This window comes from Mytilus galloprovincialis, chromosome 2, assembly GCF_965363235.1.
Source record: "Mytilus galloprovincialis chromosome 2, xbMytGall1.hap1.1, whole genome shotgun sequence".
Taxonomy (NCBI): domain Eukaryota; kingdom Metazoa; phylum Mollusca; class Bivalvia; order Mytilida; family Mytilidae; genus Mytilus; species Mytilus galloprovincialis.
The window spans coordinates 8430858-8457090 of NC_134839.1; the positions used below are offsets into that span (position 1 = coordinate 8430858).

The 26233-nt window shown below is 33.2% G+C and overlaps 1 protein-coding gene across 1 annotated transcript; it reads right to left on the reverse strand.

The window, feature by feature from the left end:
- Positions 1–11062: 11062 nt before the first annotated feature.
- LOC143062806 (matrix metalloproteinase-19-like) lies at positions 11063–26233 on the reverse strand. The gene is made up of 11 exons (XM_076234606.1): positions 26077–26233; positions 25049–25134; positions 21381–21550; positions 20783–20858; positions 16838–16977; positions 16139–16396; positions 15014–15163; positions 14337–14513; positions 13384–13508; positions 12119–12273; positions 11063–11573 (listed from the first exon to the last, which is right to left on the reverse strand). Exons 1-11 carry the CDS (start codon positions 26200–26202, stop codon positions 11480–11482), a joined length of 1557 nt encoding a protein of 518 aa, XP_076090721.1. The 5' UTR covers positions 26203–26233; the 3' UTR covers positions 11063–11479.

Here is a 26233-nt window from a genome sequence, read left to right on the forward strand (position 1 = left end):
TGAATCCACCATGTTCTGCATAAGGAAATGCCTGTTCAATATCAGGAATATGGTAGTTGTATTCTATTCTTTATGTGTGTTAGAGCTTTAGATTTTGCCATTATATAAAGGACTTGCCGTTTTGAATTTCCATTGGAGTTCGTCTTTTTTGTTATTTTACTTTTTATACATGTTCCGGATCATATAAGTATTTGAATCATACGCGTGATGGTCATAACCATATGGGTAAACACTTATATGGTACGACCGTATGCGTATGATCGGGGTAATTAAGTAACTATGGCATCAATATTTTATTTATATGTAGCCTTTGAAAAAAATAATACATTTTCATGTAACCATCATTGTTTTTAAATAAAGTTTATTGTACCATTGAAACGTTTGTAATACATATTTGAAGAAAAAAACAACCCATATGGTTCAAATACTCATATGGTCCAAATACCTTATATGGTTGGATCATATGAGTATACGTATTTGCTCATTACCATATGCGTACGGGCCAAATATTCATATGGTCCGGCCCGTTAATAACCAAACTAGTATAATACTCATACGATTCGGACCATATTATTAAAGGACTTGCTGTTTTGAATTTTCCTTCGAGTTCTTCATTTTTGTTATCTTACTTTTTATACATGTTCCAGACCATATTAATATTTGGATTATACATGTACTGTCGAACCATATGAGTATACTCATATGGTCTGGAACATACACAAAGCAAAAATTGTATGATATACGAATAAAAAATCAATCAATTTCTGTTAATTTTGAATTTTATGTGAATTTTATGTAAAAATGCATCAGATTCTCTGAGTTTTTGCAACAATGATTATTGTCCTTAAATGGATTATAAACGCTTTTTCAATCTCTTCAAGTTTGCACTTCTTGTACATTTCATCTATTGTGTTCCCTATTAATCACCTTTATTGTTATTTAGTTTATAACTTTCCATTTCTAAGTAGCAACATTCCAGCAGCACCTGCATACGGGGTATATATCTCCCAATTGATACTATATTCCCGTGCTTGCATTTCCTATCATGATTTTCTTGATAGAGGTTTGCTGCTCACAAGGAAGCTATTAAACCAAGAGTTCCAAATGGTGAAGTTGAAATCATCCCTTCGTAAATTTTACGGACGCCATCACGAGTTGGTTGACCGTTATGGAATAACCGTTTCACAAATGATATCGGATATGTTCCTTACGTCGTAACTACAATCCCCCTTCCCTTTCATGAATATGACCTACCGAATTAGACTATTTACCGGATTTGTAATCACTTAAGCAACACGACGGGTGCCACATGTGGAGCAGGATCTGCTTACCCTTCCGGAGCACCTGAGATCACCCCTAGTTTTTGGTGGGGTTCGTGTTGTTTATTCTTTAGTTTTCTATGTTGTGTCGTGTGTACTATTGTTTTTCTGTTTGTCTTTTTTATTTTTAGCCATGGCGTTGTCAGTTTGTTTTAGATTTATGAGTTTGACTGTCCCTTTGGTATCTTTCGTCCCTCTTTTATATTCCTTTTAAAAAGTACATTTGGGTTGATCGATGATATATAACAGATACCAATCCAAAACAACCAAGCGACATTGAAATGTCGACAACTTTTAGTTTTTGGTGGTGTTCGTGCTGTTTATTCTTTAGTTTTCTTTGTTATATCGTGTGTACTATTGTTTGTCTGTTTGTCCTTTTCACTTTTAGCCATGTCGTTGTCAATTTATTTTCGATTTACGAGTTTGACTGTCCCTCTGGTATCTTTCTTCCCACTTTTATATTTGTGTACAAAAATATCATCGAGTCTTAAAGCAGTCTTAAAAGACAAAAAAAGTCATAATATTAGAATTTTTCCTACCAAGTACCAGTTATCAACAATACATGATTTTCTTAAAACTGACCTTATCACAACATTTAATTAATTGTTGTTGCCGCCGTCACACATATAAAAGAAACGCCTTCATCATGGGTAGAAAAAAAACTTTCTCCTTGTCACCAAGGAAACACATGAATAATAACGTCACATTTCTGACTCGGAACAATATATCTTACTGGAACAAAATTCGTCTCCTTATGAAACCGTTGATTTGAAACAAAACGTTATTTAATATCTACCGTATCTGATGAACATTCTAAACTTAACACAATCATCAACTAAATTCAGAATAAAGTTAGCAATTGCCAGTATGTTGTATTCTGTGTCCTGAACACACACGAATGACAATTAGGCAAAACATGATATCTGAAAGTGTAAAAGGTTTGACAACTTTTTCGAATTTTGGATCCTCAATGCTCTTCAACTTTGTACTTGTTTTGCTTTATACATATTTTGCTATGAGCGTCACTGGTGAGTATTATGTAGACGAAACGCGCGTCTGGCGTACTAAATTATAACTCTGGTACCTTTGATAACTATTTACACCACTGGGTCGATGCCACTGCTGGTTGACGTTTCTTCTCCAAGGGTATCACCAGCCCACTAGTCAACACTTCGGTGTTGACATGAATATCAATAATGTGGCACTTTTATAAATTTCCTGTTTACAAAACTGAATTTTCGAAAAACTAAGGATTTTCTTATCCCAGGCATAGATTACGTTAGCCGTATTTGGCTCAACTTTTTGGAATTTTGGATCCTCAATGCTCTTCAACTTTTTACTTGTTTGGCTTTATACATATTTTGGTATGAACGTCACTGATGAGTCTTATGTAGACGAAACGCTCGTCTGGCGTACTAAATTATAATCCTGGTACCTTTGATAACTATTTACACCACTGGGTCGATGCCCCTGCAGGTTGACGTTTCGTCCCCGAGGGTATCACCAGCCCAGTAGTCAACACTTCGGTTTTGACATGAATATCAATAATGTGGTCATTTTTATAAATTTTTCCTGTTTACAAAACTTTGAATTTTTGAAAAACTAAGGATTTTCTTATCGCAGGCATAGATTACCTTAGCCGTATTTGGCACAACTTTTTGGAATTATGGATCCTCCATGCTCTTCAACTTTGTACTTGGTAATCTTGAATGAGAATACAGTTTTAATATATGATATTTTATATGATAAATAAAGGCAACAGTAGTATACCGCTGTTCAAAATTCATCAATCGATAGAGAAAAAACAAATTACATTTCAACCTGTTAAGGAAATAATTGAACACTTGGGCTTGTTGTAAAATAATAGTTCAAATTGATACTGCACAGGTTATATACTATCAAAAGGACCTCGATAGACACAAAATAGTTGCTCTAGAATTAAATAATGAACAAAGACCGGCATATATGTCACAAAGAAGGGTAAAATCATATATTAAATCTAATAATATATATTTGCTTTAATTGGTCGAAGGCATGAATTAAAGTATAAAACTAATAAATAAGTTGAGACACATGCCTGAACGGTATATTATGTTTTGAAACCAACTCAAAGTAAGTAAGATATAGGTATATAGCTTAAATCCATTGCGTTCAAAGTTTCTGCTTTTTGGTTTATTCATGTACAAAAAGTTAAAGTAGTGAAGAATGATTTTTCTGAAGATCTCTAACAGATCAAATTGAAACTTGGAAATTCAAGTGTGCATTGTTACTTGCGTGGGCACTTTACCTACTAACGTATTAATTGATTATCAACTTGTATGGAACGCCGTAGCTGTTGTTATATCTTATGCTATGATGATACTTTGACATTATATGCTGATACTTTATCATTATATGCTGATACTTCATACATCCAGTCTTTATCAAGAGTCCTACACCTCTTGGAGTCTTATGGGTTTTCCGATGAATGTGTTGTCTGTTTCCGAATGTAACCCCATCAACTTCAATTTTATCGATTTCTTTCCAATGCGATTCACACAAACTAAAAATGTTTGCGTTCACTTCTTCTAAACTGTTGTACGTAAATCCTTGTGATTGTGAGTCCATCTAAATATATTTAAGTGTCCTATCTAATATTATCGTTGTTCCGGGTGTCCTAATTATTTCCGTTCTTAATTTTCATGTCAGCTTTCTCAGTTCCATCAACCGATTCGTTAATTTTTTTAAGAATCTATCCGCATGCGCTGAACGATTTTCATTTGGATAGTTCCCGTAAAATCGTATGTGTATTTGTTTCGATTAATATTTCAATACGGGATTTAGGGGATTGGATGTAAGAATATGTTGTATTTGGCGATGACCCTACATAGTTATCAAATCTAATAAAATGCTGTTATGGGATATAAAGGTTATGTAAAGGTTTTTAATACTTTTTTAATTGTATGACATGATCTGTAGTATTACTTTTGGTCTTTTCGGTTCTATCTGCTCTTCAAAAATACGAAACATAATATCAATTTCATGCGTTCGAATTGCATTTCTAGAACGCTCAAAGCAACCAAATATTTGTAAGCCAACAATGTATAAGAACCGACAGTTGTCCATCATGTCCATACTAAAAACAAATTTATATGGATTAAAATATCTTCTTAACTTCTTTTTCAGTGCGTTGTTATTAAAGTCCTGGTTTGCATGGACTTAGAATTGATCAATACTGAGAAAGGACCTCATTATTATCAGCCCTTGTTGTGAAGAGTAATCAAAGAGCTTTAGATACAAGATGTTTGAAATATATTTTTACCGAGCACTTTTGGTGGTCATTCAGATACAATGGGTGATTTGTCTTTTACGGACATGGCAGATATTACGTCATACATCATTCGGATTTTCTGTTGTTGTGCTTGTAATGACAAAACTAACACTGACTGGGTATACTTAGGACAAATGTGTTGTTTTCGGATATTCATAGGCCTTGTAATGATATTGAGTGAGTTCATCGCTGAAAATATTGTATGTGTCAAAGAATATAATCAAACAATTCCTGACGCTTTCCATGATGGATTGGCTAGCACTAACACTTATAACAGCTTTGTTGCTGTTATCATTACAATAATCTTATTGTTGCTGTTATCATTACAATAATCTAATTATGTGCAGCTTTTCTGTGGCATGTATATAAGCTGTATAAGACAGATACATTCAATTGTTAACTTGGCAACTATTTGGGAATGTTTTTTCTCTATAAAATTCTTTCCCTTGCGATGGATTCAGTCATGTTTTTGTTCACCGTCTTCCTGGCTTTAAGCATTGGAGACAAAGTAGTTGATTTTTCGAACAGTTTTAAAGGAGAAGGGGCTATAAGGGGCAAAATTGGCCTCAATTTCGAGAATTTATCAAATTCTACTTATTCGTATGTGTATGGATTTCTTTTTCCGTTGGACATATTCATTTTATGAAAAAAATGTTTTTTTGTAGTTATGACGTCATAATGCCGTGTTTTGACAACACTTCACGTGCATATTTGTTGGCTTTTCACAATTTTTTACTCATTTTCACTAACTTTTTTTACGGAAAAAGTACCAGCGCATTCTTGCCCCAACGAAATATTTTGTCAGAGCAATAATACCAACAAAATGCATCTTATGTTGAAATATTTCAGTGGGGCAAAGCTGCGCTCATACTGAATTTTAATTAAAAACTTGCTCAAAACCGGCATCAAAGTTCCAAAATTTTCGTCCGTTTTACATATATACCGTTATCGGACTAAGGTTGACCGGGAACAGTTGTATTTTTTTAACATATTTTTTTTTTGTCAATGGTTGATAATAATAAAGTTTCATTAAAGTAAATTATAAAGTGTTTTTCTTCATATTAAAGTATAACATAGTCTCTCAAGTACAGCCTAGCCTTGGTCGTCTATATTTATTGTAAGTGATTACGGAACTGACACACGGATTTTTACAGGTTTCTGTTGTTAGGAAACTTTTTATAGCGGAATAGAAATCAGTGTATCATTCGTTAAATACTTGATATTAACAGACAGAATTAAAAGAACTTTTAATATATAACTTAACACGTAAAAAATTCCACAGCACAGCAGGGGCGTGTTTTTTTTTTTTTTGTTCTTTGGTAGTGAGCAAGAAGAGGTCCATTTCTGTTGTTTTTTTTTTTGCATTGGGAAGAGCTTCTGGCTTTCTTCTACCGCTTCCTTTTAAATAGGTGGTTTAGACGGCAGAGGCACAAAACCAACTCTTCTTTCAACACTCATGATTTGGCTAGTGGTCAGTTTAAATCACTAGATGAGGAATGAAGAAGGAAAGAGGGCATTATTGATCATTTTAATATGTCGCTAAACATGCCTATTTTTCAACTTACAGGCTCCTGACTTGGGACAAGCATATAGTGTTTTACATACATAATTTGGTGGGAATAAGCATGTAAGCCGCGGATCCCAACCATCCCAACCATCCCCTAACCTAGTACAGTGGTTTAACAGCACAACATCATGTTTGTAAGCGCTCAACCCTCCCCGAAGCTGAAACAGTAACGTAGCAGTACAATATAAAAACAACCTGCAAAATTCAGTTGCAATTAGATTAACTCAAAATATCGGTACGAGACAAACACAAAAAAACAGCAAACTAGAATTAAGACAATATAGTATTGAACTAAGAGTATTTGCAATTACTGGAAGTGTGTTCAAAACTAGTTGCAACTAGTACTGAGATAAATCTTGTTCTCCCAAAATGAAGTATCAGTCAGTACACAACCAACTGATTTATTTTTTAAGGTATACCTTGTATAGTTACATATAGATCCATATACAATGAAGGTTGTAGAAAAATGGTAGTCCGAAGTTTTTGACCATCAAAATTGTGCATTAGAAATAATAGTTAGGACCAGAAGATGTTCTTCAAGGAGCACCATAGAAAAACGATTTTTAGAACTTCCAGATATCTTAGCTTTATACAAAAAAAATCCAGTTCTGTTACTTTAAAAAAAAATGTATAGACTGAGATGCACTTTTTGATCAGTCATATTCCAGACAAACATTGACGATTTTTCGTGCAGTTTAAGATTATTCTTAACAAGAATGTGTCCATAGCACACGAATGCCCCACTCGCACTGTCATTTTCTATGTTCAGTGGACCGTGAAATTGGGGTCAAAACTTTAATTTGGAATTAAAATTAGAAAGATCATTATCATAAGGAACATGTGTACTAAGTTTCAAGTTGATGTAACTTTAACTTCATCAAAAACTACCTTGACCAAAAACTTTAACCTGAACTTCGCACTATCATTTTCTATGTTCAGTGGACCATGAAATTGGGGTCAAAACTATAATTTGGCATTAAAATTAGACAGATCATATCATGGGGAACAAGTGTACTAAGTTTCAAGTTGATTGGACTTCAACTTCTTCAAAAACTACCTTGACCAAAAACTTTAACCTGAAGCGGACGGACGAACGGAGGCACAGACGGACGGAAGGACGAACGGAGGCACAGACCAGAAAACATAATGCCCCTCTACTATCGTAGGTGGGGCATAAAAATCAAATAGCGGGAGCCTGGTTTGTTTAGAAAAATTGAGATATAGGAAAGCACAAAAAAAAATGTAACGAACAGAGCACACTTTTACAGTCATGCATGTCTACGGAACGTATCTTAATTTAAAAAAAAAAAAGTCTGCTATATTCGACGTCAAAATTAATTTTTATTTTACTCTTCACCAGAAGACATTCTGGAGATGTGTAGAAGAGACCAATAAAACACGCCCCAGACGAAAACTTCAGTTTCCATTTTGCACAATTAACGTCTGTTTGGTAAAACAAAGTTAATTTAGACCATGGCATAATCAACAATGATGAAATGGCCATATCATTGATATAAACAATTTAGTTGAATAAGAAGAAACGAAATGAAAAAAAAAAATTGTTCCTACCGTTTATGAATCAAAACGATCAATATGTGTTATTAACTTCAAATAGTTGCTGTGTCAATGTGGTTAAAATCGCCTACACGCTGCGCAATCGGCATGATGGTGTACGTTCGAGTCTCATCAAATCCAATTGTTTTTTCATCGTTTCGTAATATTTTACATTTAACGTTTAAAATCACATTATCATGATAGTTTTATTAAGGTTGAGCCGGTAAATGTTGAAATGTATAGTTTATGAAATTGCGATCTTTATTCATATATTATATGTATACTAGTACGTAATATGTCCCACCTTTTTGTGTTTTTATCAGCCGAGTACATAAAAGTACACACAAACTCATTTTTGGTTATTCAAGTTAAAAGAAAAATAAATAAGGCCATTAGTTTTCTCGTTTGAATTGTTTTACATTGTCATATCGGGGCCTTTTATAGCTGACTATGCAATATGGGTTTTGCTCATTGTTGAAGGCCGTTTGGTGACCTATAGTTGTTAATGTCTGTGTTATTTTGGTCTCTTGTGGACAGTTGTCTCAATGGCAATCTTACCACATCTTCTTCATTATACAAACAATAACTGTAGATTTTCTCTGGTGAAAAATTTCTATAAATTGGTCATGCATAGAACGAATGTTAACTTGTTACCATAGCAACGATTTTACTGATATTAAATAGTTAAACTTTATATCAATTTTGTTCTTTATAGTATCAATACAATGGTTCACTAGTAATAATGTATTCACGTTGATTATTTAAGGTGTAATCTATTGTAAAATGTACATAATACATAAAAAAAGGATAAAATACGTAAAAATCTGATATTTAAGCTTAGTCGGCCTACCATTTTTACGACGACATAACAAGAAAACCGCAAGAGATAACTATAAAAATGTTGGTGTTTTATAAGCTCCATATCATAGAGATCAATTGAAAGAAACATCAATAGATTCTGAAGTGGGGCCAATTTTGCCCCTTATAGCCCCTTCTCCTTTATCATGAGCTCACTTATTTTCGTAGAGATATTCGATATGGTTCTTGACTTAGTTTTTATCATAAAGATCTTATTGTGTAAATTTTAAAATGTTTAAATTTATAGGTATAAGGTCAATTCGTGTTTAAAACTTGATACTTGAATTCTGATTTGGTAGAGATGACGGATCAACAAATCCAACTTGAATCAAAACGTATTGCTGATCCATCAAGATGAAATAGCAATATTTTATTGAACAAAAATGGGAATGATACAGATTTGTCAAGCATGGTTGAGCTGTTGGGAATTATGGACATCATCGGAGGTCAAAATTACCAACAGACAGACAAACAAAACCTGGATAGCTTTAACATATTTTATGTGACTATGACAATGAGCATGGCTAAAATTTTAAATGGTTGTAGTATGAACGTAGTCAGGACATAATACAAGCGTGATGAGGACGGCATGAGCGTTCTAGAATCGTACGATGGTCTTAGTAATATTGTCGCAGAAGAAGTGTTGTTGGGTCGCGGAGAGAACGTGATGGTCGTAGTGAGGTCGTAGTAACGTTGCTGTGAGATCGTAGCGCAATATCTCCGACTAGAATCGCCCTATCGCTACGTTCTCGCTAGAATAGTACTGCAACCTTTTCGATATTACCAAGACATTACTGCGCTCTCGCTACGCATCTACTGCGTAGTGATTTTGTCACAACCGCACAACGACTGGTTTGAACATGTTCAAAGCTGGCCACGCTCATAACGATCATGAAGACATCACCATGACCGTTCCACGACCTTACTGCGATCTACATGATAGCACTGGATCGTCAAAGTTTGCATTTTTTTTCAGAGATCGTAGTGCGAGCGTGGCAGTATGACTGCGGTATAAATCAAAATAGTTCTGAATAAAACATATTTAGAAATTTCAAAATCTGTAACATTTTGAAAAAAAATGTTGATTTTGAAACCAAATTCATGTATTTAGTTTTGATGTTAAATTTGTTGTTCGCATCAGATTTTGTCTAATGCTTAGTTCGTTCCTGTGTATGTTACATTTTAATGTTGTGTTTCTGTTGTGTCATTGTTTTCTTAAATTTGATGCATTTTCCTCAGTTTCGGTTTGTAACCCGGATTTGTTTTATTTTCTATCAATTTATGAGTTTCGAACAGTAGTATAATGCTGTTGCCTTTATTGAAATAGAGTTTTTTAAACTTAGGGTTACTTTTTTACAATAATTGAAAGTAACAAAATGAATGTAACGGTATGAATAAAAGTTGAAGTCTTATCAACTTGAAACACATGTTCCCTATGATATGATCTTTCAATTCGATCGAACATAGAAAATTACAGTGCGAGTGTGACATCCTTATACAATTCTTGTTGAAGACTCTTTAATGCGAGAATTGTCGTCTAATCAGTATTTTACCCAACTGTGTTGTATTCCCAATTGTGAAAGTTTACCAAAAAAAAAAGGACCCTGCCGACTCAAACGGTCTTGCTCTTATGGAGACGAACCGCGCGTCTGGCGTACTAAATTATAATCCTGATACCGTTGATAACTATTGCTCCTTTTAGAAAGGGAGTTCACGTAATTACGTTCGATTTTGTTTTTACCTCAAGGGATCTGTACCATAATGCATTCATAAGAAATCAATATATTATCATGTATAGCTTAACACTACCTGAAACTATTTACCCAATACCTGTTATCTAAATCAATCTGATAAAGTTTGGTTTGTTGTCGTTTACTATGTGTGTTTGCAGTCTCTTTCCCATATATATTTCAGAACTCCGTTTGTTTATCACATTGAAATCTGGTTGTAATGTAATAGTTAACCAAAGATAAATGGAATAAAATTGAATGGGAACAATATCTAATTTAGTATCGATCAAAAGTACAATAAAACCAAAATTAAAGCTTTGAAGAGCATATGTTCTACATTATGAAACACTTGGAGTATAGCCATCAGATTGATTTCATTAATATGATGATGGTAAAGAGACAACTATTAATCGAAGTATCAATGACGTGGCTGTAAGCCATTATATGTCGCTGTGTGGTCTTAAACAAATGGAAAGACATATAGCCAATGATAAAAGGCTCCGACATGACAAATAGTTATCAAAGGTACCAGGATTATAATTTAGTACGCCATACGCATGTTTCGTCTACAAAAGACTCATTAGTAACGCTCATATCAAAATATGTATAAAGCCAAACAAGTACAAAGTTGAAGAGCATTGACAAAAATGACATAGCTTAAACAAAAACAAAAAACAACAGCCTGATTTTTGAAGTCTGCAATGAATAATCCTACAACATCTAATTACACAAATAATTATGTTTATTCAATTCTAAGCTATCATACAAAAGTGATCTTTTTCTTTGAATTTTTTGACGTTTATCTACATTGCGTTGCATCTTAGAGGTTACAGCAAAGATACAATTAACATTGCAATTTACTCCGATATCCACATATATATACTTTTATAAAGTGATAAACCAGGAAAAGAAAACTCTCTATATTATATGATCGAAAAAATTGATGGATGATTTTAGTAGAGCCCGCCATGCTTTTCCGTATGCAAAAATCTTGTTTCTGACCCAAATTTATAACAATTACATCAAAATGTTATTTTCTGGCGTTGGCGCAAGGTGCTGACAGAGGTAATTCGTTTTAATAGTTTATGCATTGATGCAATACAGTAAAGTCAACATGTTTCCGAACATGTTTTCTAACAAGTTATTTCGGAACAGCTCTTCCACATCCAAGCCATGCCGGTGCTTTATCCTTTCGATATTCTGTCCTCTGGTATCTATTGTTGTATTTAAAATATCTACAATATTCAAAACAAATGATTAAAGAAGTGGACAATGATGATAGGCTTTTGCCTAAGCTGTATGTGGCAATAATCTTGTGCTGAGGTAAAAAGTTTTGATATACAGGTAAGTACTACCAAACATAACAAGAATGCAATTTTAATCCAATGTATATAAAAATAGGAAGTGTCTTAACGTTTCTGTTTTGTAGTAGTAGAGAAATTTAAGACAAAGAATTATAAGTTCATTTAACATATTTTGAATATTCGAAGTACAGGCAAATAAAAGAAGGTATCTGCCAAATCCTAAAAAATGCCTACACCTTACAATTGAAATTTATCAACATCAGGCTGCTTTGAAACCAAATATGAAATCGTTCTGTTAAGAAGTTTCTGGGGAAAGTGAGTCTAAACTATTGGGTAAAAAAAAAGATAGACAGGATCATTGGAGTAAAGCCGAACCTTCTAGAGCTAGGATATAACAAAAAAAATCAAAGCAAAGAGAACCTCGATAATAGGTATATTGTAAGCAAAATGTCATACAGTTGGCCTATTTTACTCACTTGCTTCCCTTGAAGAAATATGTATACCCATCATTGATATTCAAAGCGGCTTCAACATTGTTTGGTATCCCCTTCCAGTAGCTACTAATTGGTTTTGGATATCCAGAAGGTGGGCTTCTACTGTAGTTTTCATGCCAAATACTAAATTTATCATCCTATAAAAACACTATTCTTTAAACATTAATTTGTATATAAATTTGTTGTTTTGATTTTCCTCATTGTTCGATATTTTTGTTATTCAATGTTTTTAAAATTGAGAATGGAAATGGGGATTGTGTCAAAGAGACAACAACCCGCCCAAATAAAAAACAACAGCAGAGGGTCACCAACAGGTCTTCAATGTAGCGAGAAATTCCCGCACCCGGAGGCGTCCTTCAGCTGGCCCCTAAACAAATATATACTAGTCCAGTGATAATGAACGCCATACTAATTTCCAAATTGTACACAAGAAACTAAAATTAAAATAATACAAGACTAACAAAGGCCAGAGGCTCCTGACTTGGGACAGGCGCAAAAATGCGGCGGGGTTAAACATGTTTGTGAGATCTCAACCCTCCCCCTATACCTCTAACCAATGTAGTAAAGTAAACGCATAACAATACGCACATTAAAATTCAGTCCAAGAGAAATCCGAGTCTGATGTCAGAAGATGTAACCAAAGAAAATAAACAAAATGACAATAATACATAAATAACAACAGACTACTAGCAGTTAACTGACATGCCAGCTCCAGACTTCAACTAAACTGACTGAAAGATTATGATTTCATCATATGAACATCATATGGTAAGTATCAATACAATTTATTTGTTTTCCTTAAATCATTATCCTTCGGTCATTCTCAACTTTCGACAGTAAAATTTATTCCAGTCGACAAAGATGTATATAATATAAAATATCTCCAAAGCACAATGTACACTTTTCATAGTTTCCATTAGTTTGTTTGAATCAAAATGAAATCCTTGAATTAATAAACAAAAACCTTGAATAAAAGGAGATATGTAGTAATTAAAACACATATATGAGACAACAATAAATAGCTATCAAAGGTACTAGGATTATAATGTAATACGCCAGACGCGCGTTTCGTCTACATAAGACTCATCAGTGACGCTCAGATCAAAATAGTTATAACGCCATACAAGTACAAAGTTGAAGAGCATTGAGGACCCAAAATTTCAAAAAAGTAATATAGTCTTGTCTAATTTTACCTTGAATTTATCAAAAACTATATGTTTATACTTTATGTATATTTACAAATGTACCTTAAAGACGTAGATGACATTATTATATTCGAGAGCTGCATCTACATTCTGGAAAAATGGAATGGTGATCCTCTTTGGAAAACCAGCATCTAGTCGAAATCTTGTGTATCGAAACAACTTGCTTCCTGGTAATGAGGGAAACAGCATTAAGGATTTGATATGCAAATTATTTTCTTTTTCATAAATGCTTAAATATACTGTATAAGTTAATTTCTATATTTCAAAGCAACAAAAAAAAATGAATTTGGTACAAATTGCAACCAGTAGCTATACAATTGGTATGTTTAATTTTGTTTAAAGTTAAATATTTTGTTTACAGAAAGTAAAAACTGAATTTCTAGAAGTTCTATAAGATATAATGAGACTATAAGTTATCATGCTTTTACCCCATTAGCTTGATTATTTAGACGGAGTCGAAACTTGTTGAACGATGCGGGCGAAATTTAGTTGTATAATAATGTCCAAATAGATAAAACTGGTTATATTCCTATTAGACATTGAATTATCAAACCAAAGACCAATTGGCAATAATACAAACAACACCAGTCCAATGCACAATCTTCGACAATAAGTAAACCTAATACTAATCTCATTAGTGAGGAGATTCATGTACGTCATCCTTTTTGGGAAGTGGTGAGCTATTACAGACGCTATTACAGACGATCACCCCACCACTCATTTCAAAGTCAGGATACCAATCCGAGAGCAAGCTATAAAAGGCCTCGGAATAACAAAATATAAAACAATTAAATGGAGAAAAACTAACGGACTGATTTAAATTATTTACATTAACTGAAAAAAAAAACATTTATGAAAGATCACATTCAATAAGAACACTATAGGACTAAAGGCTCAAGGATCTTCCCAAAACGGAGCGAAATATGAACTTATAAAATACACATCCTTCAAAATACACATTATGACTCAATTTGCTTAAAAAATACATGACTTACCTTTAAATACATACAGTCTTCTGTACCTGTCTACGACTGCAGCTCCAGTATTGATAGGTACCCTTGGGGTTAATACTTTCCGTGAAACTTTGGTAAAGCTCTTTTCTATGCCATTTTGATCACTCTCAAATCGATAGATTTTTCTATATCGGAAGGCGTAAATTCGACGATCATCACCTATGGTTTAAGATAATGTTGAGATTGTAATCATTCACGTTTTTTAAGATATAATAGCTTACTATTTCTTATATTTTATAAGCATGGTCATTATTTAGATTCACGTATATGATGTTATCTATCCATTTTTATTTTTATTTTGAGAGATTTTGTTTTTAATTTTTTTTCTTCTATATTTTATTGTTTATGTTTCATATTTTTCTTTGTGTGTCTGTCTAAAGGGGATTTGCAATTTTAAATAGAGTACTACGATTGTTTTTTGGGTTTTTTTTTTTGTATCTCCTACCTGCACCACTGTCTATGTGGTCTGTTTTTAAAGTGAAAAAAAACCTGTAAATTCATCTATAACAATTAAAGATTTCTTTAAATCAATGAAAATTATTTAAAAATGTCTTTGCTTGTAAAACACATTTTAAATTTTGAATCCGTTCCGCTCAAAACGCAAAATTGACAATTAATGCCATATACATGTCATAGAATCTAGAAATTGATTTTTTTACCATTCATAAATAAGGAGTCGAATTTCAGATCACAGATACTTGGTTTCGTAGAGGGTCGTTTTGTTGTAGCCCTTGGTCGTCTTGTTGTAACTCTTGGTCTTCTCGTTGTCACTCGTGGACGAGAAGTAGGTCTCGTAGCAGCTCTTCCGCCTATATAAAGAAATATATATATGAGAAATTATTCAATTCAAAGTCTGTTATAAAACAAATTCGGTTCATGATCATAACTTTAATTTTCGCTGTTTAAAAGTTCTATAAGATCTTAGAATCTTTCATCTTTATTTATATTTTTTGTTTGCCAATTGACATGTTTGATGTCAATGCAGAATACACTTAATCTATTTTTTCTCGTTAGAAAAAAAAACACGAAAAGATAAAGGATACCCAGAAATTGTAAATCGAAAATGACAGACAATAGTATGAAAAAAAATAGTAAAACAGGAATATTTGTCCATCGCGCGTTGCGCCCCGCTCAAACTATCTCATTTCCACGTAAACGTCAAATTTTTAGTGAATATGCATTCTTGATTTTAAGTCGATGCGACCACAACTTCATGTTTTCCTACTTCATAAAACTATAATGTAACTTCATGTTTTCCTACTTCATAAAACTATAATGTAAACAGTACAGAACGGGCGAACAGAAAATCCGATCGGAAAACACACCGACCCTTTTTATCGTAGTCGGTGCAACACCAAGGGTTCACCAAGCGTTTACGACTCGTATGACGTTCAATAAAATATGCATGCCTGTCTATTATGAATATATGTTTTATTAGTGGTCAATTATTGGTGCCTGTTAAAACGTTTAATCCCGCTGCATTTATTTACACCTGGCCTAATCCAGGAGCATTTTTTTCAGTGGTTGTCTTTTGTAAAACCATTCCTTTGCTTAAATAATTTATATTTTTGCACATATTTAGAATGAAGAAATAGAAAGACAAAGAAATATTCATATTCTATAAAATATGGAAAAAGTTATGTCAGATGGTTAAATAAATATCTCTTGTTTAACTAATTTCTTCGGTAGCATTTTATCTAAGTTTTATTTTACTCACCATTAGAACTGCAAATTGATGCGCGGATATGCATGATATATACTTATAAACAGTAAATTACTCTTACCATATAGCGATGTCATTCTATAGATGTCGTCATACAATAATTTGTAGTCAGGATCATATCCTTGATAATATGGTGCCATCAAAGCTTTAGAATTCGAAGAATGGCCTAGACCAAGTGCGTGTCCAAACTCGTGAGCAGCTACAATTTCCAAATTTGTACCTTCCTTTGTACCAAGTGTCCACTGTTCGTCATCGTCAAAATGTGTATCACCCGAGATGTCATGTGACCCAGGAAAGAAGGCATGTGCAAGTGTCCGACCTGTGTAAAATAAATCAATTAATTTTATATTACTTTAAAGAGGTTTATTTCGAGATTGGAGTCTTAGAAAACAAGCAAGAAACTATCCCCTCGCGTACATTTTGACCTTCAGGGGTGAACAGAACAAGGAAAGAGAGAACTCAGAAATAACATCACACTGACAGATAGGTGAGAATAAACTATACAGTACTCTTCCATTGTACAGCATGGTGTAATTTGCACATGTCGTAGTAAGAATAAATGGATGCATTAATAACAACAAATCTAAGACTATAGTAACAAAAAAACAACGAGTCTCCTTTTTATATATTTTTATGTCTTGTTATTCTATTTTTTTCCTCCTATGTTTACTATATTTTAATTCTTTTTTTTTTTTATATAGTTTTGTAGGCAATTTCAAAACATAGGATTCTCTTATTTTGCTAAATACTCTATTCTTACCCCTTCCGTCAAATGGACTACCATCGTAATGATCTCGGCGTTTGTAATCGATTAAAATATCTGCGTCGCCACCACCAACTTCCCGGATATTGATGTTAGCCACATCTGACCACTTTTTAAATGCATTTATAAATGAACGTCTGCAAATGAAAAAAAAATATTATGCATGCTTTTTTTTACAAAATATACGTTCGAACGGGGATACAGCTTTAAAAAAAAAGTATATTTCTTAAAGAATTGATCGATACATGAATGTGCTGCATGTTTTACAGTTTCCAAAGTCGCCTGGGGTATATAAGTATTCTAAGACCATGCATGCGCAGTTAATTTTTCATTAATAGAGACACGCATTTTGGCTGTGCAGGATGTAGAGATACGCATTCACTTCCGTTTTTAATATTTGCCACATTGTGTCATACTGCATGTTGAACAACCCTTGCATCACCATTTTGCATCCATATATGGTCATAGAAGGCATTATAAATGGCAAAACTGTCCATATCTTTTAGTACGGTACTTTTTAGACTTGTTGAAAATGTGTTTTCGTTATGGATATGAATGGGTTACACGCCCTTATTCCAACAGCCCATTAGTCCGACAGCCCATTGGTCCCACAACCCATTTGTCCGACAACCCAATAGTTCGACAAACCATTGCTCCGACAGCCAAATACTTCGACAACCCACAAGTCCGAAACTTATCAGGTCAAGTATTAGGGTATCAGGGTAGAATAAAATTTGTCTGTCTGTATTATCAAGGATTTGTTAAGTTAACTATACAAATCCTTGGTATTATTACGTTTATGTAATAACATATTTTAAGAAATAACTCCGTATATATTACTAAGGTAGTCCGAATACTTTCTGTATACTCAATTCGAAGTCTGTATATAAAATAGAACAGAAAAGAATATTTCATTTTCCAAATTACAGGGTCCATAAAGAGCATATAAATCGAGACCAAGCAGTGGTGGTGCGAGCTACTGACGATACCCCGCCCAAATATTTCGGTAAACAGTAAGTTGTTGAGTTGTGAATCTGAAATAGCTCCACACAGTATAACTGACTTATATAAACCTCGAAACTAAATTTCAGAAATCATTGTATTGTAGTTTCTGAGAAAAATATGACAAACATTTTCAACTTGGCTCTCATGTGAAAAGTCTTTGGTAAACGTAAAGTTGTTGAGTTATGAATCTGAAAACGCATCACACGATATAGCCGACTTCAATAAACCCTGAAACCAAATTTCAGAAATATTTGTAATGTTGTTCATGAAAATATTCATGGGACGGACGGACGGACGGACGGACGGACGGACTCACGGATGGACGGTACGACAGACAGAGGTAAAACAGTACTCCACATTTTTTCGAAGTGGCGGTATAATGATTTGGTCAACATTAAGACATTACTATACTAATGTGATATAGTTATCTTTATTTCACCATAAGCCTCAGTCACAATCGGAGCCAACACAAAATAGGAAAAAAAACAAAAAAACTAACACATTGATATCAAACAACAGTCAGTATCAAGACCTGTACTACATAATTAAAAAGAACTAACAATAAAATCATCATTTTTGTCCATAAAAGTAAAGTTTTCTTGTGTTAAAATCAAAGTTTAATCAAGTTTATCTAACTTTTTAAAATTCTGACAGGTGCTAGAAATATGTTGAAAGAGTTCATTCCTCAAATTATCATGAAGTGAGCATTCGATTGAAAAATGACGCTCATTCTTAACTTGTTCAGCTGTACAATACGATTTTTTAAGTATCTGGCATTTTCAATTCATAATGTAAATGATGAGCACGGATTCTTAATTAACATATGAACTACCTTTCTTAAAATCAATGATATCTAAATATTTTTCTTCTTGAAACAATTTTTAAATGAAAAAATAAATGTCAAGTTTGCCACAAAACACACAATATACTAAGTTTTTACAATTAGATAATATGACAAAGACACAAGAGGGACAAGAATGTCACAAATTGTCTTAGATTTTTTACTAGTTGTTATAAACTGCACTCGTTTCATTTAAGCAGTTAAATTGTGTTGACTGTATATTTCTATGTCATATACATGCAGTCATTGTTGACCCGATATCAATTTTCCGCCTCATGAATATTTAAATAGAAGTTGCCGAAATGTTCATGTCCGTCATATTTGTCTTTCGTATGAGTTTTATTGTAAATCATCAGTCCTGCACATCCCCCAATCATTATAAAAGAGACATATTTTTTTAGATTTTAAAATAAGCTCGGGATATAAAATTGATATCCCTACAAATATATTGAGTGTCATCTCTCATACTAAATCTGATCGATTGCTATTGGAAGTGACTTGTACTGTCTTTGTATTTCGTGGATTCACATTCCCGAACAGTATACCGTATTCAAATTGGAATTGCTTATCTTTTCGGAGCACATATTTCGTCCTATTTGTATTCTTATTTTTTAGGATCTTGGTATGTATTTGTCACTGTTTTTCTCATTTTTACTGACGCCACATTGGTCCCTTATTTCTGCGGCATAATCAATTTAAATAAAACTCAGATAAGTGATACAAGGGGTAGAGAGATTGCGACCAAAGAGGGCGGGTAGTGTTATACAACTCCGATACATTTATTTATGTAGTTAATTGTGCTCACTCCCCTGATACGTGAAAGGGGAAACCGAAGATCTAGTGAAAGAAGGTAGATCAAGACACACACAAAAAAACGACGAAATATAAAGACAAATAAAATACCCAGACTCGTAAAACGAAAGAGCATAGGCGGATCCGGGGGGGGATTTCGTTGGAAACATTTGGTTGATTGTATAGGGAATCACTAAATCATGACTGGAGTGGGCCCCCTTAGGTCAGTCAACGTGCCCTTATGAAAAGTTCTGGATCCGCCACTGAAGACGGATGAGGGATAAGGACTGAGCAGTTGCAATAAGCATGTGTATCAACTCCAATACAACGAGACAAACATCCTGCATGGAAAGAATAATTGGAATCAAAACAGACAACCCCAAATACTTAAGAGAACAGAGTTGGTCTTTTTAGTGAAAATTTACCCATACACACAAGACAGATACATTGTCGGAATAATGGGCTGTCGGAGTAATGGGTTGTTGGAATAGTGAGCTGTCGGAGTAATTGGCTGTCGGACTAATGTGCTGTCGGCATAATGGTTGTCGGACTAATGGGATGTCACCATATGAATGTAATATTTACTACAGGACGTATTTAGTAAACAATAATAATATTTAAAAAATGATTTTTTGTAATTAAAGTTTCAAAGAATCATATAAGATTGACATTTAGAATTTTGTCATGATTTCACGTTTTTCTTGGCTCTTTATTGATGCAAGAATACAGTCCTCTGATCTGTAAATTTATATTTAAAATTGTGTCCTATTCCCTTTTTGGTGGTGCTTGCACAGTGTGAGACATTTATTTTGTCGACGCACCCCAGTCTTAATAGCTTGCTGCGTTTAGAGTTCGTTTATTTCTCTTTTTTCATTTAAAAGGGGATATTTGTATATTCTAAATATATTTATGAGATTTAACATCGGTAAGCTACCATGGTTTGATTACCAATTGATAAGTTTCCATGCAGTAATCTCTTCAAAACGGAGAGAAAATAGAAGGAAGAGAACCTTTGGTCATATCATCAGATGATTTCACACATATTCTCACTGATATAGGTAAAACATAACTGACAAGTCTCCAGTTCATATGATAACATTTTTACAGACAGCAACTCAGCAGCACAGACAAAAGAGTAAAGTCAGCAACTGTTATATGGTCTTCATTAGAACATAGATTCAATGTTTATACATAAATTGTTAAATTTTAAGTAGATTTCTATGTTAGATTTTTAAGTTTATAACAACGCTTGTATTGTATTTTAACGGGAACTTTGATCTATAACTATAGTGAATAGATTATACCTTTGAGAAGCACCTCCAAGCTGTCTTGTATATCCCATTACTTTCCATGTCACCTGATTATTTGGCCATTTGAAAACTGAAATTAAAAAATGATTTTTCTTATCACTTTCAATAATTGAGACATTTTGATTGATAAGATATCAACAATGCTCTCTTTTTTTTAACAAATATTTTGTCATATGTTAAAAAAAAAACAACAATATTCAACTATTTCTCCATTCAAAATCATTTGATGTTTTAACTAAACATAAGTTGCAGACAATACTCAGTAACCGGAGCAGCTAGTTTGTCATTCGGAAACTATTTTGGATATATTATGTTGTATGTCGATGCTGAGCTGATTTTCTTGGCGGATAATGGTACTGTTTGGTTGCAGATCAAGGTAACGTAAAACTTACCACAGAACTATGGCGCTTGGAACTTTGCATTAGCGTTGTTTAACACGAACATGAACAGTTGTTGTTATTTTCCCATGAGCTAACAATTATAAGTTCGATAAAATTCTCTTACCTTAAAAGTAATACGTATTCGCCGAAACATTGCTAGTCATTGATTAGGATTATATAAGTTAATTAGTTTAAAAGTTGAACATTCTCACCATTAGAAAGTGGTTTCAGCTGTACATCCTTTGGGTTCGTATTAATTTCACCAGGTCTTTGACTTGGTTTAAGTACATCCGGAAACCCGCATCTTGGTGATTTCATCTTAGCAACTGTTTTTTTGTCGACTTTACCAGTTATTGGTAGTCCAGTCATTTTCTGAAATTCTCTGAAATATAAGTATTAATTTTACATGTTTGTTTAATAAACCTAAAAGTATGCTGAAAGAAATGAATTTTAAAAAATTACTTATGTGAAACTGACGGCTCTCAGGATACAAAAGATGTAGATAGGATATAATGATACACCCTTCCTTTGTTACAAAAATATGAATGTGACCATAGTACACGGATGCCCACTCGCACTATCATTTTATAGTTCTGTGGACCATGAAACTGCGTTCAAAAACTAAAATTTTGCATTAAAATTAGAAAGATTATATCATAGGGAACATGTATATTAAGTTTCAAGTTAATTGGAATTCACCTTCATCAAAAACTACCTTGACCAAAAAGTTACCAAAATCTTTAATCTAAAGCGGGACAGACGGACAAACGGACGTACGAACGAACTGACGAACAATCGGACGCGTAGACCGAAAAACATAATGCTCTTAGGTTGGAACTTTTTACTGAACGTTAATAAACAGCAAAAATATATCGATTATCAGAAAATTTCCAGTAAAAAAGGCTTTTTGACTTGCAACAGGAAAATGTTTGCTTCATGTAGAAAGTAAAATCACAAAAATACTGAACTCAGAGGAAAATCGAATCGGAAAGTCCCTAATCACATGGCAAAATCAAATGACAAAACACATCAAAAAACGAATGGACAAGAACTGTCATATTCCTGAGTTGGTACAGGCATTTTCAAATGTAGAAAATGGTGGCTTAAACCTGGTTTTATAGCGCTAAACCTCTCACTTTGTTACAGTCTCATCAAATTCCGTTATATTTACAATGATGCGTTAACTAAACAGACATTGTAAGTTTTTTCTGCTCTATGGTCGGGTTGTTGTCTCTTGACACATTCCCCATTTCCATTCTCAATTTTATTATAAATAAAATAGTCAAAATATGGGTACAGCAGTCATCATCGTGTAACAATTTTAAAAGGAACAATTTAACAGAACACAAAAACATCTATCTACAAACACATTCATTGCTTCGCGTGTCTGACTTCAGAAAATTTTATACGTCATATATTTTTGTCGTTCAATGTTTATACAAACAATTTTAAAATTTCACATGGGCAATGTTAGCATACTGGGTAAAAAAAGCATTAATTTCAGAAATATACCGAAATAAAAAATTAGTCCAAAAGTTCTATAGAATTTATAAGAAGCAACAAATAAATCATTCCACTACGCGAGTGAATAATTTTGACCTTTGTGGCTCAACGTATTTTCTAATTCATAATAGAAATATATCATAATGACATATTATAGAACGATATCATACTGACAGGATCTTTTAAAGTACAGAGTCACGTTATAAGAAGCAAAGAAACACAAAAAGTCGAATAAGTTGGGAAATGTATATCCCATATGCAGGTGAAGTTGGTATATTGCAGCTAAGGTGGGGGAAATTTATAATTTCAAAATTAAAATGGTCTCGTTTGTCATAGATTCTTGTACTGAGATAAGTCAAATTCGAGATATAAGTCTTAAAATGAGGCGGATTAAGCCGTGTCTGTTGTTTCTTTATAATTTCTAGCTCTTTGGGATATATTAATGGAACCCAATTTGAAAAGTTCGAATTGTTTATGGAAAGAACATCATCAATATATCTGAAAGTGAAATTAAATAATCTGGCTTATTTGATCCTCTTGTTTTTAACAAGTGTCTGAAGGGAATCCGATTCATATGAAAATAAGAAGAGGTCGGCAAGAAGAGGCGCACAGTTTGTTCCCATAGGAATGCCGACAATTTGTTGATAAAAGTCTACCTCCAAACTCATCAAATATTTTGTCGATAAGAAACTCCAGTATTCTCTGTGTATCATGTTTTATCTTTTTGTTGGTCACTTTTAACAAAATATGCCTTATGATATCCCAAAGTAATAAATTTATAGCGTATGCTACTATTTCATGTTGAAAGGCATTATGTAGTTATTTTTGCAACTATCAACCAGTAGGCCTACGGTCATTTTACAGGTTTGCTACCAGTGAAAAGTTTTAAAAACTAGTCTTTTACAGACAATTTTTTATATGACTATATATCCCTTTTCAGGAATAAATTTGTTTTAAAAAAATTATCTCGCTACGCTTATAAATATTCTCTTTACTATTTTTTAACGTTAAATTTGCTTCGTCTTTAAAATAAATAATTTATTGTAGTTGAGTCAAGTGTCTTTTTTCTTTTTTAACTTTAATCTAATTATAGAATAAAACCTTAATGTAGCACAATATTTAACTAATTATATCGTAAATTAAACTACAAAAGAACAAATTTCTTTAATATAAAAAGTCTTTCAGTACATGTCAAATAAGCAAAGTCATTTTTACAAGCACTTTACTTTACTTATAGATTACCGGAAAATATCTCTTCATAGATTAGCCCTAACCCATCTGTGAATCAGTACTTGTTTCCTTTGCTGATAAACTAGTTCATCTTTGATATAATAAAAGGCTTATATACTCAATAACTTATTATACACAGTATACACAATGGACACTGACCTTTTAGCGAGAAGCATTTAAGCGATCGCAATTTTTATTCATTATTCATTGTACGAAACCGGCTAAAGTAAGCCGACATCAAATTTCAATCGCAGCCATTTTGTCGCCATAGTTACATTTGAGTTAAAGAAGATGGTAACTATACACACATAACTAAAAGGCATCTCGAGCGCAAAATCCTCAGCTACCCCGGTATGTAATTCAGTGGTTGTAGTTTGTTGCTGTATAACATAATTGTTTTTCGTTGATTGTTTTGTACATACATTTCTCGGCCTTTTATAGCTTGTTCTGTAGTATAGATTTTTTTTCATTGCTGAAGGCACGTACAATGAACTATTATTTTTGTATGCAACGTCTCGTGAAGAGGGGCAATCATATACAGCTTCATAAATGTATATAACCAATGATCCGTTAAAATATTCGATTAAAAACAGTTTAGGAAAACTCTCAACACTAAAATAACGACACACACAGTGGACAATATTTTTTTTTAAGTACAGCATAAAAGAATACTAGTAGTAATTTAAAGTCAGTTGAAAGAACTTGAGTTGCTGATATGAAATTATGCCGAGTTACATTCTTATTTCGGTTGATTAATTGCTCAGACTATTGTATACACAATTTTAAATTAATGTCTAGATTTTTCAAATGTGAGGAACCTATGTTAAAAACTTGTATAACAACATTCCGTAAATGGTTATGTGAATAAAAGGAGGTGTGGTTATTTGCCAAGGAGACAGCTTCTCAATGACACACAATGGTCTATTTCTGTTTAAGAAATAGCATGAAAATGGACACCAAAAGTTTTATTATATTCTTGTAACTAATCGTGATATGCTTCATAATTAATATAAATCTCTTTCAAACTTTAGGACACAAAGAAATATCGAGTATTCTCTTACAGAAACAACCCATACCAAATTCAATAGTATATTTGTGGTTAAAATGACTACTAATATTATAAATTGTCGAAAAGGATATACACTACCTGACTGCTCGTTCTCTGTCGGCTGCATCGTGTCCGCCTTGGGAACTTGTAGGGACATCCATATAGCCAAAAGTTTCAAAGAAACCCTGTAAATATTAAAATAATGTACCAATACACAACTGAATTTTTTTACAGATATGCGCATTTATCAATTGAAGGCGCATAATATTTATCCAATAATGCCTCATGGTTATTGAACTGTTATGTACAATGTTTTGTTTTAACAACATAACAGAGCATTTTGAATTTGCTTTTCGGTATGATATTTTTGCACTGGCTGTGATAAAATGGAGGGTTTACTCTCAGAAAGCTATTCAACGCCATCACATGGCAGATTTTTCAAAATCTCTATTAAATCAATTCTCAATGTTTAAGACCTCTTTCATGCTTGCATTCTTTTTCTCTACTCTTATTTTGTTTGCTCTTTATTCTACATTTCTTTTAATATAGAACCCCGTTATTCTCTATTCCTAATTTATTTTTGGCCATTTTTTTCTTCTTCATCATTTATCCATATTCTCTACACGGTAAACGTCTGGTCATCCGAAACAGAGCACTAAAATTGTTTAAAGAATATGGAAGTTGCAAGCAAAAATAAAACAATTTTGTGAACTGGAGAAATATGCTTCCTACCAATGAATATAATGTTGCATAATAAACAGTACATGTAGTTTCTTTTTTTCAATGTACAATTCTTTATCATTACACAGGGAGCCAGTAACGTGTACGCCAGCGTAACTGTGCTTACATGCAAGCATATATTTTCTAGCGGAATCTTCAACTTCAAGCGGAAAGTCCAACTAACTAACTCATGCTTAGTCACTATAAGAGGAAAATAAAAGAGTTAAACAATTTCTCAATTTATGAATGATGTCTGTCAATGCAAAGATTTTGTGAGTAACTGCAAAGATTTTTTTTTAAATAGATCTGCATATTTTAAGTTAAGTATTTGATTCCTAACAGCAAAAAATAACTTTAGAAAAAGTAATATTTTTAAAATAACTCTAAAATACAAAACAATGACTTACGTCAACTTCAAAATCATCTTGTCTCTTTGTTCTAGAGAGAGCATCGGCATCTTCTGTGAGAAGAAAGCCCGGCAAAATTGCTAAAACCAAACCTATTTTAATAAACATGCTGGATAGCATGGTCATGTATCAATGTCGCTAAGCCGATTGAATTTGT